General features: G+C 38.6%; 1 protein-coding gene across 3 annotated transcripts; it reads left to right on the top strand.

Annotated features, from left to right (window-relative positions):
- Window positions 1-3: 3 nt before the first annotated feature.
- On the top strand, window positions 4-18,903 carry HCFC2 (host cell factor C2). 3 transcript variants are annotated; one of them, XM_085049634.1, is made up of 16 exons: window positions 4-207; window positions 1,965-2,113; window positions 2,501-2,661; window positions 3,710-3,918; window positions 4,385-4,469; window positions 5,485-5,588; window positions 6,163-6,351; window positions 7,167-7,352; window positions 7,779-7,882; window positions 8,874-9,030; window positions 10,011-10,211; window positions 11,422-11,492; window positions 12,685-12,816; window positions 14,130-14,315; window positions 14,774-15,059; window positions 15,968-18,903. In XM_085049634.1, the coding sequence occupies exons 1-16, from the start codon at window positions 42-44 to the stop codon at window positions 15,991-15,993; spliced, it is 2,412 nt and encodes an 803-aa protein (XP_084905760.1). In that variant the 5' UTR covers window positions 4-41; the 3' UTR covers window positions 15,994-18,903. The 3 variants fall into 3 exon arrangements, with proteins under 3 accessions (XP_084905760.1, XP_084905761.1, XP_084905762.1); XM_085049635.1 differs by having other exon boundaries at window positions 14,133-14,315; XM_085049636.1 differs by lacking the exon at window positions 4-207 and adding an exon at window positions 281-535.
- Window positions 18,904-19,390: the final 487 nt, after the last annotated feature.

The raw sequence follows: 19,390 nt of genomic DNA on the forward strand, positions 1-19,390 counted from the left end.
GCTGCCCCGGCCGCGCGGTGCGTTGTGGGAGCGGCGCTGAGATGGCGGCGGCCGCCGCCGGGCTGAGCTGGAGGCGGGTGTCCTCCTTCACGGGGCCGGTGCCGCGCTCCCGCCACGGGCACCGCGCGGTCGCCATCCGAGAGCTGCTCATCATCTTCGGCGGCGGCAACGAGGGCATCGCCGACGAGCTGCACGTCTACAACACGGGTGCGCGGGGCGGGGCCGCGCCGCGGGGCGGGCGGGGCGGGGGGTACAGCGGCGGGGCCGTCCCGTCCCGTCCCGGCTGCGGCCGCCGGTGGCTCCGGGCTCCGCACGGCGCCGGGGATCCCTCGGGCCTCCCGCTGTGCCCGGCGCTGCCCGCGGGAGGCTCGGCTGAGGGGGCGGGCGGGCTGTGAGGAGCTGCCCGCAGCCGAAATGGCGGGGCGGGGAACGCGCCTGGGCCGGCGGTGTGCCCTGCGGTAGCGCTGGGGTGCTGCGGGTTCGTGGTCCTTTTTTGGGAAAAAGGGGAGATCTGCTGGTGTGTCTCCCGTCTGAGGTGCTTTCGGTGTGCGGAGGCTCTCTGCCCGGCAGGTCGCGGTGAATGGCGGCGGGCGGGATGAGTCCGGAGTGTCCAGATTCCCTCCTTGCCGCTGTCGGCTGAGCGCGCTGGAACGGGAATGTGTTTGGAAAAGTGGACGTGTTGGCATCGGGAGCCTTCCCAAACAGGAAGCGGCCCGAGACCGATTTTATTTGTGAAAGATTAGACGCATAAATAGTTGCTGTGAGGAATGCTGGATGAGGCTGGAAAACTTGCATGTGATTTCAGGGCTTGGGCCGAGACGGGAGAGTTCAGTGGCTGATCTGTGCTTCTCTGACAGCCAGTGTTGGCTGCCTGAGGTTTTTCCAGGTGGATTTTTCTCTGATAGCTTAGAGATCTTCTATGCTTAAATCACATTTTTGCGGGGAGAAGGAAAAAAAAATCTCTTAACCTTGCTGTTGCAACAAGTAATCCAAAGAAAGCTTAGCACAAGTTACGCTGTCAGAACAGAACTTCTGATGGGTGCCTTTTGAGTGAGTCTTACCATGACTTTGGCTTTTTTTCTGCCCACACTTTCTGCTTATGGTGTTTCCCCTTTGCAGCAGTGACAAAAAGGATCATGACTCAGTTGTTCCACTTTCTGGATGAGTGTTTGGCCCAAACTGACCTTTTTTTTCTCTGGGGTTTAAGCTGCAGGATTGTGACCTGGGCTGGCCCAGTGTGGGATGTCATCCCTGGCCCTTGCAATGCATGTGATGATTTTGGAGGAGCTGGCACACAGTGAGAGCATCTTCACCCCCTGCAGCAACATTCACTGGAAGCTTCTCATTTCATACTTCTCCTCGTCGTGCTCATAAAAACGTGTAGGAAAAAGAAGACATTGTCCCCTGTAATTCTGAAATTCCAGAACAGTTTAAACACTGCTGGATCAGACAGTCTCAGTTGCTTTTTCTTGACTCTGTGCCTCTCCTCTCCCACGTATCAGTGCAGCGCTCTGTGGATATTAAAATGGGTCCCAGAACAGTGTAATTAGTTTTTGAATAGGGCTATTAAGTCCAGGCACATTGCCATGCTGCTGTAGCTCTAATAATTCTGTTTCTAGGGCTAGCTCCTTCTGAGTTAGCATGGTTATCTCTTTTGTGTGGAACTGCACTTGTGTTCCTCATTAGCCTCTATTCTTGGCAAGTCTATTAAATTGCTGGGTGACCCTTCATGACTGACTTAGTTACAGTGACCTCATGGGCTCATTCATACACTGAGTAACATTGGTTTGATAGAGGTGCTTGCTTTTCTTTTTGTTAAAAAAATAATAATTCATTTAAAACGTTGTGTGAAGCAAATAGCCCATTCACAGTTATCTGCAGGTAAATGTTAATTCTTTAGAAAGCAGAGGAGTTTAAAAAAACACATTTTAAAGTTTGAAATTTTTTTTTTTTTCCTACTGTAGTGACAAATCAGTGGTTCCTTCCTGCTGTAAGGGGAGATATTCCTCCAGGCTGTGCAGCACATGGATTTGTTTGTGATGGTACCAGAATACTAGTTTTTGGAGGAATGGTTGAATATGGAAGATATAGCAATGATTTATATGAATTGCAGGTAGGAAATGTATGAATATGTTTTGATTTTTGGGACTACTCTATTTACTTTCTTATGAACAAACACATTTTATTTTACCAACTGCAGAGGAAAGTTAGATGAGTTTTGCTCTTCTTCAGAAAGATTTTCTCTGCCTTCAGAATCTAAAGTTTATTCTAAATAACTTTGAAACAGAGACTTCAATCTAGTCTAAATAAAGTATAAAATATTTTATATTTTATTTAGGTTAGCCCTTACACGTCCCTTTTAATATATGACCTAAGGAAAGCCCAACATTCCCTTAAAAATAATTCAGAACATGTACGAGTGCTAATATTATATTAATTCTATTTGTTATGACTGACTATACATGAAATTATTTCTGAATATATTTTTCTTGTCTTCAAGGCAAGTCGATGGCTCTGGAAAAAAGTGAAACCTCAAGCTCCTTCAAATGGATCACCACCCTGTCCTCGGCTTGGCCACAGCTTTTCTTTATATGGTAACAAGTGCTATTTATTTGGTGGCCTGGCAAATGAAAGTGAAGATTCAAATAATAACGTTCCCAGGTACGCTGATTTGTCTTTGACTTTAATGGCTCTAAAAACAAATGACTAGCTTTGAAAAGAAGCATTCTAGGCAGGCTGTCGTGCATACCAAGTACTCAGAGTTGGATTGTTTGTGCAGTGAAGGGGTTACATGTGAAGAAGCTTAAGTATTCCTTCTGCTAATCCCACAATATGGAACACTGACTGACAGCTCTGACACTTTTGTAGGGAAACCTGAGTGGGCTTTGGTATTTTTCCTAGTATTTTGGGGGATGTATTTAAGAATGGCTTGTTGTTAGAATTACCTCAATCAGTGAAGTCTCATGAGTCATCAGGTGATTCGTGATGGATGTTTCTTCTGTATTGCTGTGACAAACAGTTATGAATTCATCTGGAAATTTTTTACAATAGCAGCTGAAGTTGCCTCTATTGTCAGCAAACTGTGCTGTAATGCCGAAGTTTTATATCCACACTCACCTGCAGTTCAGAGCACTTATATCCACTGAGCCATAAACTGGCAATTTCAAGCTCAGTAAACAAGAGATAGCTGGTGTGAATGCCAAGATTCAAAGACCATTATCTAAAAATAACTTGCTGATAGAATCAGCAACAAATGGCTAATTATCTATTGGTCAGCCTGAAGACACAAGTAAACAAACAGCTTCTTCTCACATTTGTTGCCTTAGAGTTGCAGAAATTAATCTCTAACATCTCTTGTCATCATGTATTTCTCACAACTTTGCAGTTTATTGCAAGTGTCCATATGTAGCAATTTTTGCAAGGAATGTTGTTTAGCAATGTTGAATGTTGCTTTCATGTAATACAGTGTAGCAAATATGAGAGTGTGTTTTCTTAGAGGCAACAAGTTATAACTGTTAATTTTTTTTGTTTTAAATCCGTTTAAATCCAGATTTGGTACTGTCCACAATGCATCAAATGTTTTGAGAGTTTAAAACTCTACACCCTCCCAAGACAGAAGTCTGTAATACTTGGAAGTGGTCAGGGTTTAAAGCGCACTTGTCATCATGCTTATGAGTGAGTTTTTCATACTTTGACAATAATACCCTAGATATTTAAATGATTTCTATGAACTGGAGCTGCAACATGGGTCTGGTGTGGTCGGCTGGAGCATTCCTGTGACCAAAGGAATCTTGCCATCTCCCCGAGAATCTCACACTGCCATTGTGTACTGCAGAAAAGATGTGGGAAGCCCAAAGATGTATATTTTTGGAGGGATGTGTGGCTGTCGGCTTAATGATCTCTGGGAGCTTGACATAGGTGAGTTGGTTTGCTAGCAGAAGTCAGTGCTTGCTGGCTGAGGGGAAAAATTAGTCTGGAATGGTTAATGGCATGCTGTGGTGCACATATTATTGAGACTTACACCATAATGTTAACTTTTTGTAGTATTTGGAATTAAATAGATACAGCATTGTTTGCATATATTATCCTCACTGATTATGGGTACAGTGTGAGATGGTTGTCATAGTCTTTAAAGCACTCTAAAGAAACAAAGCTGAAAAACCATAATGAAACCATAACATGTTTTTGATAAAGAGTTAGTTTGTCAGTATCTCCTATGATTTTGTAGAAGTTATTGCACATTCTTTCTTAAAGTAGCTATCTTAAAAAGTTGAAATTTTATTTTGCTGAATGCTAGAGCTTTCTTCCCTCCTAAAATCCAGGTAGTGAAATATGTAATAACAAGATTTTTTTGAATATTTTATTCTCTTTGTTTTCTTTTTAGAAACCATGACCTGGTCAAGACCAGAAACCAAAGGGACAGTCCCACTGCCTCGCAGTCTCCATACGGCCAATGTAATAGGAAACAAGTATGTCTGTTGTTAAAAGCTCAACTCTAGAAAGGTACACCTAGTAGGAGAATGATGATGCTTATCCACTACTGCTCAGTATGACCATCAGCCCTGTAGTTTTCTGCTGCTATTTCAGTACCACTGTTAACTTTAGGGTATCAAACTGTCAGTGTTTCCATCCAGCAGCACCATCTGCCCAACCCACCAGCAGTTTTCTGGGCTTCTTAGAGCACCTTTGTGCATCCTGAGGCAACCTCAGCTCTGTCAGGAGTGAGTCTGAGTACCTCTGTGTGAGACAGAGATGAGCTGGCTGTGCAAAGAAACCTCTCAAAGAGTAAAACTAGTTCCAGGCAAAACTATTCCCCACTTTTTCTGTAGTCTGTCCCTCATTGCTCTGCTTCTTGCCAATATGGTTTGTTTTGGCATGTGGCATTGGTAAAATGGATTTTTAAACATGGGTTTCGGTCCATTTTGTATCAATTTACAAGCTGGCATGAGGAGAAAGAGGCAAGCGGGTAAAGAAATATGAAAACTTTACTCTGACCCAACAGCTTAGCTTTCTATTATTTACTTAAAATGTTGGTAGTTTGTAGCCTGCATTATATTTTTAAATTTTAATATATTAGTTAGATGTCAGTCATCTTATTTTAGCATGACTTATTGAGGGGTCTGCAGTAAAGGATTGTAGAAATTCTGTTGTACACATATGATGTTTGGAGAGTATTAGCAGTTTGATGGTTTACTAAACATTACAGTATCAACTTCTGTTTCTAGGACGTTGTTTGAGGAGTTTCTGGAATTTTTTGTTGGTTGGTTTTCAATCAGTTAATTTACTCAAAAATTTCAGAAGGTAGATGTCTGCAACAGTACTTCATAAAGAGAGTAGATACAAATAAAATTTGCTGTGAACCAAAACTGTAAAACACTGAGAATTTTCTGTTTTGTCCTGGTTTGAGAGAGCACATGCAGCAGATCTGGATGTTAATTGGCTTTTCTTATCTTTTTCCCTCTTCCCTCTTTTCCTGTATTTCAGAATGTATGTTTTTGGTGGATGGGTTCCACAGTCAGCAGGAGGTGAAATTTCTGCTCCTGATGGTGAATGGAAATGCACTGGTTCATTTTGTTACCTTAATTTGGGTTAGTGTTTCTGCCTCTCTGGGAGTGGGCATTTTGAATTCTTGATGCTTAACAGAGTAACTATTTTGAAGACCCTGAGAAAAGTTTAGGATACATAGTTGTAATCCTGACTGACTAAAGAAGTTGACAGTTTTTTGCACCTCACTTGAAAAGTAATATTTTATTTATTATTTTTCTTTGAAGATTCAGCAGGTTTGCTTCTGCAAATCTTTGTTAATATGACTTTAATACTAAAGTAATGTAAATACTTACTCATTTATAGAAGATCACAAGAGACAGATCGTGAAATAAGGTTTTTCTAAGCATGGTAGTACTATTCCCTGAATCCTCAACTTCTGATCTACTTACCTGAGAAAGATAATCAGAGGTCAGAAAATTTGTCCTGTATTAATTGACTTTATCTTGTACACTAATTGGAAAATTACCTTCTCTTTGTAATATTTCAATTTTAAATGCAGTTGTCTATGAAAACAGAGGTGATTTTTTTTTTCTGAGCAGTTAAGTGTGTTAACAGCTTTATTTCTTGTTTTGGAAAAACATCCAGAAACTAAATGCTTTGAGTTTCATTTACTAGATACCACAGAATGGATAGGTCTGATCTCAGATTGCCAGGAGGACAAAAGTAACTTGTTACCAGGGCCAAGAGCAGGACACTGTGCTGTAGCTGTTGGCACTCGTCTGTATATCTGGAGTGGTAGAGATGGTTACAGAAAAGCTTGGAACAATCAAGTTTGCTGCAAAGATCTTTGGTACCTTGATACTGGTGAGTCAGAAATAAATAAGAGACTTGTGCTATGTTTTGTGTTTCATTAACATATGGAAAGCTTGCATGGTTGATGATCAGAACATTAAAGCTGTAGAAAACTTGAAGTTTATTTACAGTTTAAAGATTGTTTTAAAATCATGCTTCACTGCTGTTGTGTAAAGGATACAGCTATTACTTAAAGGGAAAAAATTAGGAAGGCTTGTTTAAAGCCTCTGAAAGAACTTTGTGGATAAATTCTGCACTGCATGCCATAGTCAGTTGATACAACATGCTAAAGTCTGTTTTGCCTAAACTCAGGATTCCTGGCTTCTGTTTTTAGTGATCTTTTCTGCTACTACTTATTCTTTTTTACCAAACCCCTCCTTCTCTTGGGATCATGACTGCTGCTTCTTCCTCATCTGTTGGACTGCAAAAAGATACTTTTGAATCTGACAAGGGACCAAATTGTTGCTGAGAATGAAGGGAATTCTGGAGCACTAATCACTCATTAATAGCTTTTAGGGAAGTACAAGGATCTTTTATCACTGTTATCTCTGCAATGATATAGCAACAACCCAAGGACCTAGTGGCAGCAGAAGAGGCATTAAAAACAAAACGTCAAAACTGGAGCATTTTTGGGCACTTTAAAAAGACACTTTGTAATTCTCTGACTTGACTTGCCACCTTTGGCAGTGGTTTCTTGTTGAATCTGATACACATTGTACATCAGTGAAAAAGGAGCTACTGATTGTACTTGCAATATGCAGAATTTAATAAACTGGTAAGGGAGGGCAATTTCTAACATGCCATCTGTGTTTTATTGGTTTATGTAGAGAGACCTCTAGCACCATCACAGGTACAGCTGATTAGAGCTACAACCAACTCTTTTCAACTGAAGTGGGATGAGGTACCTACAGTTGAAGGATATCTTCTTCAATTACATGCTGACCCACCAGTGCCACCAGTGGCTGGAGCTCCTGGTACTGGCAGTCCTGAGACATCAGTGCTGAGCTCACAAGGTAGTGAACTGAACAGATCACATCACACTAATGTTTGTGCACAGGCAGGCTAGAGGGTTGCATAAGTAACAAATGAATTTGTTCTTTAAAGAACCATTCTGTGAGAGAGGGACCATGGTTCTTTGGTTATTCCCCAAATGCCTGCATCATAATTATGGAAAACTCCCCTTTCACTTGTTTCTGTTGGTTTTGGCCAGCTGTCTGAATTATAAAGGTATTTGTAGAATGCTGGGCACAATTTGGGAAAGGAAACAGTGAGGAAGGGATTTTATCTGACTGGCGGTACAGTTTAATTTCAGACTTACACCAAAGTTTTCCTTCAGGCAACTTTGGTCTCCCTCTTCCTTACTGAAATGGGTTTCAACCATCCTAATATTAAGTTTTACATAACTGATGGGAATTTGCCTTTTTTTTTTAACCTGCAAGGTGGCTCTTCTCTACATCAAAGTTCACAATCATTGCCTAGTGTCCCTTATCCAGAAATGAAGGTGGATCATCCCAGCCAAACAAATAATCTCATTCCTAATAATGTAAGTGGAAACTCAAAAATTCATAAGTGTCAAAGCAGTGTATGAAGGTAGTGAACTGACAGAACACTTTCTGAATTTTAAAACTCCTTGCATACTTTTTAGGTCTTAGAAAAAAAAAACCCAAATGAAGCAAAATGACACCTGCTGAAGTAGTTGTGTCTGTTTTCTTACACACTTTTTATTTTTATGATTGACAGACATTCTTTCAAGTCCTCTTCTTGTTAATGCACAAAGGAATTGCAACTGTATTTTCTTCCAAAATGCTAGCTGGCAGCCTGACACCATTAGGAATACTATTCACCCTCAAAATGTTGGTGACATTAATGAGGGAAGCAAAAAGAATATGACATATTCCCTCTTTGTTAGTCTAGTTTAGTTTTATGCTACTCTGCTTACTTGTAGGTTCCTACAGCAGGTTAAATCCAATTATTATTTGTCTGGTTGTGCAGCTGTACATGTTCCACTGTTTTGTCAATTTAACAGAAAGAGAGAGGACAAGCTCTGGCTAAAGGATCCCATTTTTAGCACTTTGAACCTTTTCTTAATTGTGTAAAGTCTTAGATCTGTTTGGGATCCATAGTGTCTTCCTGGAGAAAACACATGTAGAAATACTATAAATTTCACTGAGTAGAAATATCTCAAGTACATGTCAGGAAAACAAAGGTTGAAAGCCTCTGTAATTGTGAGTTTCCCCATCCCCTAAAGTCCCCCCAGCAGAATAAATGTGCACAGCAATGACCTTCCATGTAATGATAAAATTTAGTGTGTGTCAGGGACACTTCCAAGTCAACTCAGTGCTTGAGTCTTTGTTTTATAGTGGCTAAGGTTAGGTGGGTTGAGGGGTTGATTTCTTGTTCTAATTTAACGTCCTAGGGGGAATTGTTGGAGGAGTTTAGTTTGTTGTTTATGAACAAACATTGTCATGTCATGTTTGCAACTGAAATCTCTGAACTTTGCAGTTTAATATTAACCAATGTGTTGTTTTGGTTAGGTCCAAGTTTCCCTTTCATCCAGCTCAAAAGTAGAAGGAAAAGAAAAGGTTGCAGCACCTGAAAACAAAGTTACACAAGAGACTTCGAAAAACCATGCAGATGCTGCAGGATTCAAAGAATCAAATGCCCCTTCTCTTTTGCCTGTTTGTACTTCAAGTAAGATGACTATAGAAAAAAATTAACTAAAAAGTGAGAGTTAAAATTCATCTCAAAAACATAAGATTTTCTGTCTTGTAATTTTAAATTATTTTAGAGTCCTTTGTAGTTTAAAAAACCCAACTTGTGTTAGTTAATGCTGAATGTATTTTTAGAAGATACAAGGAAAATTGAAATCTTAAGTTTTTGAGGTGTTGCAAGGCACAGGAAATTCTCAATATAGTCATTATTGTGATGGCAGATGTTACTCTTTAAGCATAAACAGCCATTTTTAGCATCAAATGAAAAGAGATAAATAACATTTTACAACATTATGATGACAGTGCCTCCAAACTCTGACACTGCATCTGTCTGTTAACAGTGAAAAGCTGTTGGCTGCTGTAAAATTTCAGGCAGTGTAGAGAAAAGCATGTTTCTCTCTGTAGAAGAAATAAAAGATGACAAGGCTCTGATTTAGGCATTTCACTGAAGTGCCTGAAGTTCTGTGTAGTGAATCCAGGCTTAATCACCTGATTTGTTTATATTTGGCTTCAGTATATTTTATAGGTAGTCAGATTTTTATTTTCTTCTCAGCGTAATTTAATTAGATGTGGAAATTTTGGTTCTTACTGCTAAGTGAGAAACAGACTTCTACAGGGGTTAATCTTAAATTGATTGTTACAAATCTGTGATACTGATTTGTGGGAGTGCTTTAGTTTAGTGGGTTTTTTTCCCCAAATTAATTTTTTGTGACCAAATACATAAAAACCAGCAAGCTTAAAATAACTGTTTTCATACATCTGTTTATGACTGTGCAGACAGACTTCTGTTAAGTTATATACCTAAAGAAAGCATTAGCAATCCATATAATCAGATCTGTTCTAATTTAATTCTGAGCCAAACTCAGGCTTTGTATAAAACTAAATCCCATTATATCAAGTTGAGATTTGTTGTGTTATCAACATTGAATTCTGGTTAATATTTCTTTTTTTTTTTTTAAGGTGCTCAGACATCAGCAAATGTAGGTGAATTACATGACTTGGACAAACAAAGTGTAAATCCTGATGCTTCTGTATCCAGTACTGTCTCCAGCACACAAACTATGGTAACCCAGCAGGCTGTTAAAACTGAATCATCAAGTACAAATGGGGCAGTTGTTAAAGATGAAACTTCACTAACAGCATTCAATTCAAAATCTGAAGGTTTGAAATGTGTTTCACATACTGTATTTTGAGCCATATATATCTAAGGCCATCAGAGTTCCTCTAGTGTAGTGGGATTCCTGTCTTGAGTGGTACCTGGGATGTGGATAGGGCTTTGGGCATTGAACACTTTGTGCAGCCTGGATGATCTCTGCTAGGATTTATCCATCTTTTAAAATCAGGAGTTCCTTCTATACATTTGTAAATCACTGTGTTTCCTATATGTGCAAAGTCCCTTAAAATCTTCATTTATGCAGAGGTCCATTTTCTAAACATCAATGGTAGCTTGTTTTGGTGCCTATTGCACATTTGCTTTCATTCAATTATTGTCTATTTAGTCAGCAAAAGACTAAAATAGTGACCTTTAATGGTTTTGATTTTGAGCAACTGACCTCTGTAATAAATATGGCCAGTTAATGTGGCCAGCTCACTGCTAGTCAAACATGCTGACCTCTTCATGGTCTGCTGGAAATATCCCAAATAAGCAGCAATGCAGAAAATAAACAAATGGGTAGTTTTTCAAGTTTTGTTTTTGACAAATATCAACAGGCTGTGCTTGTTATGGTTTTGACTGTGAACTAAAGAACTGTATTCTCATATTGATGTTGTGTGTAGTGTGTAATTTTTACCAAAGTATTGTATTTTAGAAACAAAACCCAGAAACACAAGCATAGAACACTAATATTCCCTTGTGTTACTCATGTGCTGAATCTCTTCCTTTTAAGATTTCATTTTAAACTTTATGAATGCTCTGTTCCCATTTGTTAAGATTGTTTACAGATTTACTGCTTATGTTCAGAATTCAGACTCTATTGATGTCAGAAACAATGCAATCAAATTAAGATTTCACACTTAGACTATTCATACAATGTCCCCAGTATGTGCCTCAGTCTGGTATTTAGATTATTTGTTCGCAATTATTTTATATCAATTTCGTAATCCTGTCACTTTTTAGGATTTTCTGAGTCCTGCCTTCTGTTTGTATTATCTGTAGCAGCCTCCAATGCCAGACTCTCAGAATTGTTCTGTGAATATGGCAGAAGCCAAAATTAGTTTGTGTTATAAATAGAACTGCATGCAAAAGGAGTCTGAGATGTTCTTGTGCAACAAATCCTTGTAAATGGCTATTGAGGTCAACTGTCATACTCTGGGTTTTGTGTTAAATTTTTTCTATTGCTTACATTTTTTAAATTTGCCTTTTTGTTTTTAGCTGCTGAAAATGCTCATGTCACACCTTCAACAAGGGTCAATACTGGACAGACAAATGATTCACACTCCTCTGTAAGTCTGAAAAAGTATTATCAAATTGCTCTGCCTGTTGTTCTGTTGATTAGTTCTGAGGGCTCTTCTGTTTTCATATAATTATATTTCTGAAAGAAAAGCAATGTGTATTTTGAGCTTGAAGTGAATAATATAGGGGTAAACATTTCTGTTGTAAAACTAATTGCATTGTGTGGGTTTGATGTGAGTCTGAGTAGCAGTTGTGTAGTTGGGAGGAGATCCAAGTACGTGTTTCAGCTGTTAAATCCTTTTTATCAACTGGCACAGTGGAATGGTCTCTCTGCTGCATGATGTGCAAATGTAAGAAGTTATTCTGTATGCACAACTGAATTTAAAATGAAGTGTGTATTAGATCAGACTAGTGTTAGCTGCTGATTCTATAGATTTGAAACGTAACTTAACTGACATCTTGATGTTTTTCCCTAGAGGAGATGGGGACTGACTATGCAAGCTGTAAATACTGCCTGAAAAAGTAAATGCTTCCTATTTCACCTGCTTACAACTTAAAACACAAACCCAAGGTGCCACTGTTGCCACCAAAAGCGAGGAGCTAAGGATGGGGAGAAGCAGCTGCTGCCAGAGGGTTGGGGTTCTTTTGCCAAGAGCAGCTGCAGCTCCTGCCCATTTCCATGCTAGCAGATCCTGGCCTGTCTGTGCTGGGCACACTGCCTGGGCAAGTGCCCTCCCTGGTGCCTGGAGAGCAGCAAGAAAGCCCCTCTGTGTTTCTGGGTCAGTCAGGAGCAGAGTGCACTCCCTCCATGCCCACTGCCCCACAGCCCAGCAGAGAGCTGTTCTCAGCTGCAGGGAGTCCTGCAGTGCCTGGCAAAGAGCATGTGTGGGGCTGAAGGACAGCTGAACCCCAGGGGTGAAACCCCCTCCTTGGGAAACTTCTTGACCTCTGAGAGCAATTAACTCACAACTACAAGCTGCTACAGACACCTAGTTCTACAGCTTTAAACTTCTTCCCCTCCCTGTTTAGAATATCAGATGTGACATCCCTGCTGTTGCTTTTTAAATGTCTAAGTAAACGTGTAAGAACCAGTTGGTTTTGCACACTATTTTAATAATACATGCATAAGAAAGTAACTCTGGTATAAAAAGGGGTTGTCTTGTACATAATCTAGAGGCTTAACATTTTTTTCCATGGCTTTGGAGTATGGATAATCTACATGATGTGTTCTTCAAATGCTAGAGAGCTCCCCAGAGGCCAGCACCAAAAGCCAGGGATCGCCGCTGGTATGATGTGGGGATTTTTAAGAACAACAGTGCTGTGGTGAGCCAGTTCTACTTGCTGCCAGAGGAAACACTGAACTTCAACAGCAAGGTAGCTGCTGGTTCTTCTCTGACATAACTTGCACATGCCTCTTTCAGAATCTGTTGCTTATATAGTTGGCAACAAAATGTGGAATTTTCTGATACTGTAGCAGAATCTGCTTTTGTAGCAGAATTTGCATTTTATGACCAGTAATTCCTCGTGTATTTTTCTCACCTCTTTTTACTATTTCCTAAACTGAATTAATTTTCTTTTGTTGTTTAGGTATGATAATACAAAATATCTTCTTTTGCTGTTGCTAATTCTTTTGTTGCCTTAGAAAACAATTTTAAACTTACTAAACTTTCAAGCCGTAAAAATTCTTCAAAACTGAAAATCCCACAATTTCTTAACATACTGTTTCGTTCCAGCATTGAAATATTTCAGTTTCTTCTGTGTTCCCAGAATTTTTGCATAAAAATTGTTCAAGATACTATTAAGACGTAGGCTAGGCTGTTTAAAAAGACTAGATCTTGAACTGTAGTTGCTTTTGTTTTAGATCTTTCTAACAATGTTTTATACATGTAAGTTGATACATGAAAGCTATTTCTGTGAAACTTGCAAAAGTGTAACAATTTTGATAGTGGAAGTGTAAATTAGTGATGTCCTAGTGAACTAGAAACAAAAATTGTCTTCTTGAGACAGAAACAAAGTAGCAGAAACTTTTCTTTGAAAGCACTTCATTATAAATATTGTAGGTCTTTAGTTTTAAAGACCACAGTACCTTTTGCAGTGTTTACACTGATTGTGGTTCTTACACATAATGCAGAAGGAAAATAGTTCCATTGTAAATATCAGTGATGCATCAATGCATATTTGAACCATGGAAGTTTGGCAGCACATAATGTGTCAGAAAGCTATTTGTTACTAACTTACAGTGCTTTTCTTTAAAATCCTTTGGATTACCTGCTCATGGAGCTGCAGCTCCTAACTTTAGGAATAACTGATTTTGAAATAAAAGTATTTTTAGGACAGAAGGTTATGTTAACTGAATCATAACTTAGGTAGTTGTAAATGCTACGTTGTTTTTACTTTCCTGAGTAAAAATAACCATGAGGTGTAGCTTAATTTAAATGACTGAAAAAATGGGATACTTTTTGGTCTAGAGATGTAGTCTCAGATTGCATCTTAGATCAGCTGTTTTGAGGTGAGATAGTGCCTCAGGGAATTTCATAAATTCTGATTTAAGTATAGCAGTATTAAATAGATTTTCAGTTTCAGTTAAACTTAATTAATCTCAGTTTATCACTGCCCACCTTATATTTTTTAGGCTAATTGTGTTTAGCATATTTTAAAAATTAACACAAATATTGCTTTATTTTCAGAAGGAAGGTGGAGATGTACCAGACTACAGATTACTTAAGAAACAGGATCTGTTTCCAGGCACAGTGTACAGGTTCAGAGTTGCTGCAATTAATGGCTGTGGTGTTGGGCCTTTCAGTAAAATCAGTGAATTCAAGACATGCATTCCAGGTTTTCCTGGAGCTCCTTCAACAGTCAAAATCACCAAGGTGAGAAATGTAGATAATTCTAGTTCTGATGTATAGAATTCTGGTCACCAGCATGATCTCAGAACTAATGGTAATACCTGGTTTCTTGTTGGGGTTATTTTTAATTTAAAATTGTCATATAAAGTAGTGTCAAATGCTTACTTGGTTAACTCTGCTCAATATAATATTCTTTAAGAAGTTTGCTAAAAAGAATTATTTTTAGACTTAATAATCATGCTACTAGATATACATTTAATCATTTGATAGTTTCACCATGATTTCTCTTCTTATATCCTTAAATCTATAGGGGCTTACCATGTTTCTTGAAAAAAAAAGTCAAAAGACAAATCCTTATCTCTAGTGGTAATAATAGGTTAGAATGTTCAGATAATCTTTGGAATTTGGGTTTTTTTAATTTTTATATTGTTTATATATTTATGGATAGCTACACACTATCATATTCTTCTCTTTTCCTTCAGAGTGTGGACTGTATCCATCTTTCTTGGGAGCCTCCTGCTTCACCCTCTGGGAACATTTTAGAATATTCTGCCTACTTAGCCATCCGTTCCACCCAGCTCCAAGAAAATCCAAGCCAGCTGGTATTTATGAGGATATACTGTGGTCTCAAAACCTCCTGTATAGTGACTGCTGCCCAGCTCTCCAACGCCCACGTGGATTACAGCTCCCGACCTGCCATTGTCTTCAGGATTTCGGCCAAGAACGAGCGAGGCTATGGCCCAGCCACACAGGTCCGGTGGCTGCAAGGTAAAGTCACTGTCACACAGCACTGGGCTGGGGCTGGAGCTGAGCATTGAGGCTCCAGAGCCAGCACAGCACTGCAAGTGGAGTTGTTGAAGTGTTGTTTTGGTCCTTATGGGGGGTTTATGCGATTCTGGTTGGTGGTTCTGATTTCCCTAGGATTCGCTTCAAAAAATTTAATTTTTCAATTTAATAAGAAGTGATCCAATTACATGCATCATGTACATTACATACAGTGTAATCAGGGTTTTTTTCAGTCTTTTCATCCTCCTAAATAGAAAAAAAGGTCCATTAGGTGATGTAAGGTGCATTTTTGTGATGCATATACACTTTAAAGTCCGTATTACAGGCAGAAGAGGTTTTCTCATCTTGTTCCTGGGCTTGAATTTGTACAGGTTCATGATAATTTGGGGATGGGAATGGATCCACTGAAAATAAAGTTTAGTTTTAGCCTGGTCAGTTCTGGCTCACCTTCCAAGTAAGCCAATCCAGGGTCTCAAAACATGAAGTTTTGCCAGCTTCTCATCCCACTCCTTCCCCTTTCTGGCTTAGCTTTGTTGTGAGCTGGCATTGCTCAGCAGGAGGAAGGTTGGGAAGGGTGGAGTGCCAACCCCCTGGGCAGCAGGGGACTCTGGTGTGGGGTTAGCTGACCTCCCTTGCTGGGCTGGGATCCACCTGTTGACTGCACCAGCACTGCTCAGTTTTTAATAAGTGCTTTTCCAAGATGGGGAGTAACAATGAAGCAGTTTTCTTCTATGATGTTCAGTATTCCAGTGCTGTTTGAACCCTTCAACTGGCAAAGGTTTTGACCATGATTATCCCAGAGCTCTGAAACAGCACTGATTTGAAAGTGTCTGACTGTGTACACCATGTGAAATTCTGAAACATTTAACAATGTCTCCTTCTTTTTGCAGATATGAAAACATCAGGCTCCAAGTAGAAACAACATAATAGATCTCAAGTTTCGAATGTAGTGTTTAATGTAACTCTTGTACTATTTGTAAATGCTCCAAATACTTTATTTTTGCATTGTTTTTATCTTAAAAATATATAACCTTTTTTACGTTTGACACATCAGCGTTATACAGCCTTGCTCAGGTATGAGTATCATATAGAAAATATATCAGAGGTGGTGGGGTGGAGGATCACACTCTATCCAGCAGCTCTTTTTGGTAGTGATAGTTCAAATGTAAAGAACACACAGTTTCAAATTGAAAATGAATAAAACAATTGGCACAAGCAGTAGTTTTTGAGGTAGAGTCCCCATGATTGCTTCAGATCTTGCATAGATTTGGTAAATTGGTGAAAACAGCAAATTCTGTTTGGTTTTGGTTCCCTATACCACATTCATCATTGTGGTGCCTGAGTACAAGGCAAAAATTTCCAGTTATTATATAGTAACTTAAAATGTATAAATATTTTAATATATACTTTTTTTGTAAAGAAATGAGTTTTTCTACTATTTGTAACAAATATCTTAATCTTAAAAGATATCCCCTGAAAATTTAAAAGGAAAAAGATAAACTTACCATTGCTCTTATTACAAAAAACGTAAATTCCTTGTAAATGCACTACTATTACTTAGAATTATCCTTTTGTAGTTGTACAAATCTTAAACTTGTAAATACCAATGTTTACAAGAGACCTTTCTGGTCTTCTATTAAAACTTCCATGAGATTCATTCTCTTTTTTTTTTTTTTTTTTTAATCCATATGCTTTGCTTTTAGCATATGCTTGCTTTTTGCACTAATAATAACTTACCTCATTCCTGTGTTAGTAATCACTTGTGTTGCTTCCATAATGTTTCTGTAAAACTTCAATCTGAAAATTTTAACCAAAGTTTAGAATACATGGTAAGCAATTTTGCACATATTATATGGCAACTTTTGACATATTTATTCCAGTTAATCTTCTTAAGTGCTTGTTTGCTTTACCAATATATTCTACCAATCAAGTTCAGTATCTCCCTTTTACTATGCATCATTTTACATTAACTAGCTAGCTGATAAAATCAACAAGCATTACTGCTGGGAATAGGTTGATCCATTCCTATGCTAAAAGAAAAAAAAATTTGTTCACAGTAGTGAAATAAAGGTAAACATTTTAAATGCTATTTATGTATCTATATATAAAACTATGTTTACCAAAGTGTAGAGGAAAATGGCTGAGTTGGACAAGGTCACTAGGTGAATAGATTGAGGCACCTAAATAAGATTTATTTTAAAATAAAATCTAAATTATTTACTGTGCAATGAAGTTTATACTTTGCACTTTAATTTTACCCCAAATGCCAAAAGATTATACATCAAGATAGAATTTCTTGCCTCTTCCAGTTAAATTTGTCTTAAGAGCATTTGTAAATATATAAACTAAAATCAATGATGTGCCTGGTTTGGTGGGAGAAGTATCACTAAAGTAGAGATTTAGCAGCTCAAGTATCCCAGAGCAGATTTAATAGCCAAGTTTGGCTACCCTGAGAATCAGGGTTCTAACAAAGTGCTGATACAGCCTTAATTATCACAATGCATCACCTGCTACAATAGCATCCAGAAAGTGCTGGGGACCAGAAATGGCTATAATAGTGTTCATTGTGGCACAGGAGTAACACACGTGGTTTGACTCCAGAGAGAAATCATGTGTTTGTGACAATGACAGATATCCCAGATTCACTTTAAACAGTGTTTATAGTATGAATGTATAGGACTTTTCCTGAAGTTAACTGGCTTTAAGATATTTGTGTTTTAATGGTCCATTTTGTCAGGTAGGATCTCACTACCAATACTGTCTGATAACTAAAGTACCATAACACATGAACTGTCAACTAGAAGAATAGAACTTGGTTTTTCTTATTAGTACTGTGAAAGAAGCCTTTAGAGAAAACACTTGTGGCTTTGATTTTGTTGGTTGATAGCCGTGATTGTAGAGTTGTTATTTAAGAATAAAACCTGTTGGGTATGTCTGGGTGGAGTTTTTTTGCACTTGGTTTCACATGCTTTGCACAATTTCTTTTTCAGTGGGTATGTCACGACTACCAAAGGGTAAAACTGTGGCGTTTCAATGAAAGTATAATTTCCTTGTTGGTGTGCTTTCTTCAGCTGACTTGACATAAGATGTCACTTTCTCTTTTTTGTCCAAGTTGGGTGACGTTCAATAGTGAATCATATGCAACTCTTCAGTTGCTCACAGTTTTACTTTAAACTGAAATTGTGGTACACACTGTAAAATACATTTTGTGGTCTGTTTTTAGAACTGTATTTATAATGTCTAAATCCCACCTGTTTGCCTATCAACTAGATATCAGGCAAATACTGATTGTTCGATTTTAAAGTTTAGAAGACTGTTGACACCAGCTCTTTGAGAATCTGTGTTATCCATTTATTTCAGATACTGCTAAAGGACATGTAACAGAAGCTGAAATCGATCAGATTACACTTATCCATATTGTAGAAATGTCTAGGTTTACTGAACTCCTTAGGGAGGTTGTGACTGTGTAAGTATAGGACAGTCTGTTCTGGCAGACACTGCTACAGCTTCATCTTCAGAATGTTCTTGTGAAAGTGGAAATGGAGTGAACAATAACCTACACTTTGTGTTTTCAAAGTAATTATAGCAATATCCTTTGAATGTAGTTTGGAGTAGAGCACATGATCATGCCATAAACTCTGAAGATATAATAAGTATTACTGTTGTTATCTGATATTTCAGGATAGCGAATTTGACGTGAACTTAGTCTTACAGCCTGTTACTTAATGACCTCTACAAGGAAACTGACATTTTGTACGATACAAGTTGATTAGTCTTATTTTGAAGCATTGTTTGTTCTTTGTAATAAAGTGGTTGTCCTATCAAACACGTTGTAAACACTGAAGTGTGTCTGTTTTTTCAGAGGTGTACATTTACAAACCTGGAATTTCCATTTTTTCAGAGTTTGTACCTTTACAAACTTGGAACTGCTGATACAAAGAAGAGAGTGAGTAAATTTGTGGAGTTGGGGAAGAGGGTTTAATGAAAAGAATGTAATAACACCATTACTCTCATAAATAATGTCTCCTAAGTTAATTCTTGGTTACCTCGTGAGCTCTTTCCATAGCTGAGGCTCTCCAATATCCCTGCCCCACCTCCTGCAGATGCTGTGCACTCACATTATTCTGCCCCTTTCCATGCCTTTGTGCCTTGCAGGCTGTGACCTCTGAACTGAGATTTGGACATTATTTCTCCTGTCCATCCAGGGGTCATGTCGCTGCTGCTGAGAATGAGTGACAAAGTGTTTGGTGTTGCTTCATTGCAGTTTGCTAAAAAGCTCTGTGAGCACTTAGGTGCTTAGAAGGCTCCTAGAA

The sequence above is a fragment of the Lichenostomus cassidix genome, chromosome 1Ab (genome assembly GCF_008360975.1).
Source record: "Lichenostomus cassidix isolate B80296 chromosome 1Ab, HeHo_3.0, whole genome shotgun sequence".
In the NCBI taxonomy this organism is placed as follows: domain Eukaryota; kingdom Metazoa; phylum Chordata; class Aves; order Passeriformes; family Meliphagidae; genus Lichenostomus; species Lichenostomus cassidix.

Coding starts and splice junctions, on each gene's coding strand:
- HCFC2 (XM_085049634.1), top strand. CDS start 42: ATGGCGGCGGCCGCCGCCGGGCTGAGCTGGAGGCGGGTGTCCTCCTTC. Junction 3,919..4,384: donor TCTCTGGGAGCTTGACATAG/GTGAGTTGGTTT, acceptor TTTTCTTTTTAG/AAACCATGACCTGGTCAAGA. Junction 7,353..7,778: donor ATCAGTGCTGAGCTCACAAG/GTAGTGAACTGA, acceptor TTAACCTGCAAG/GTGGCTCTTCTCTACATCAA.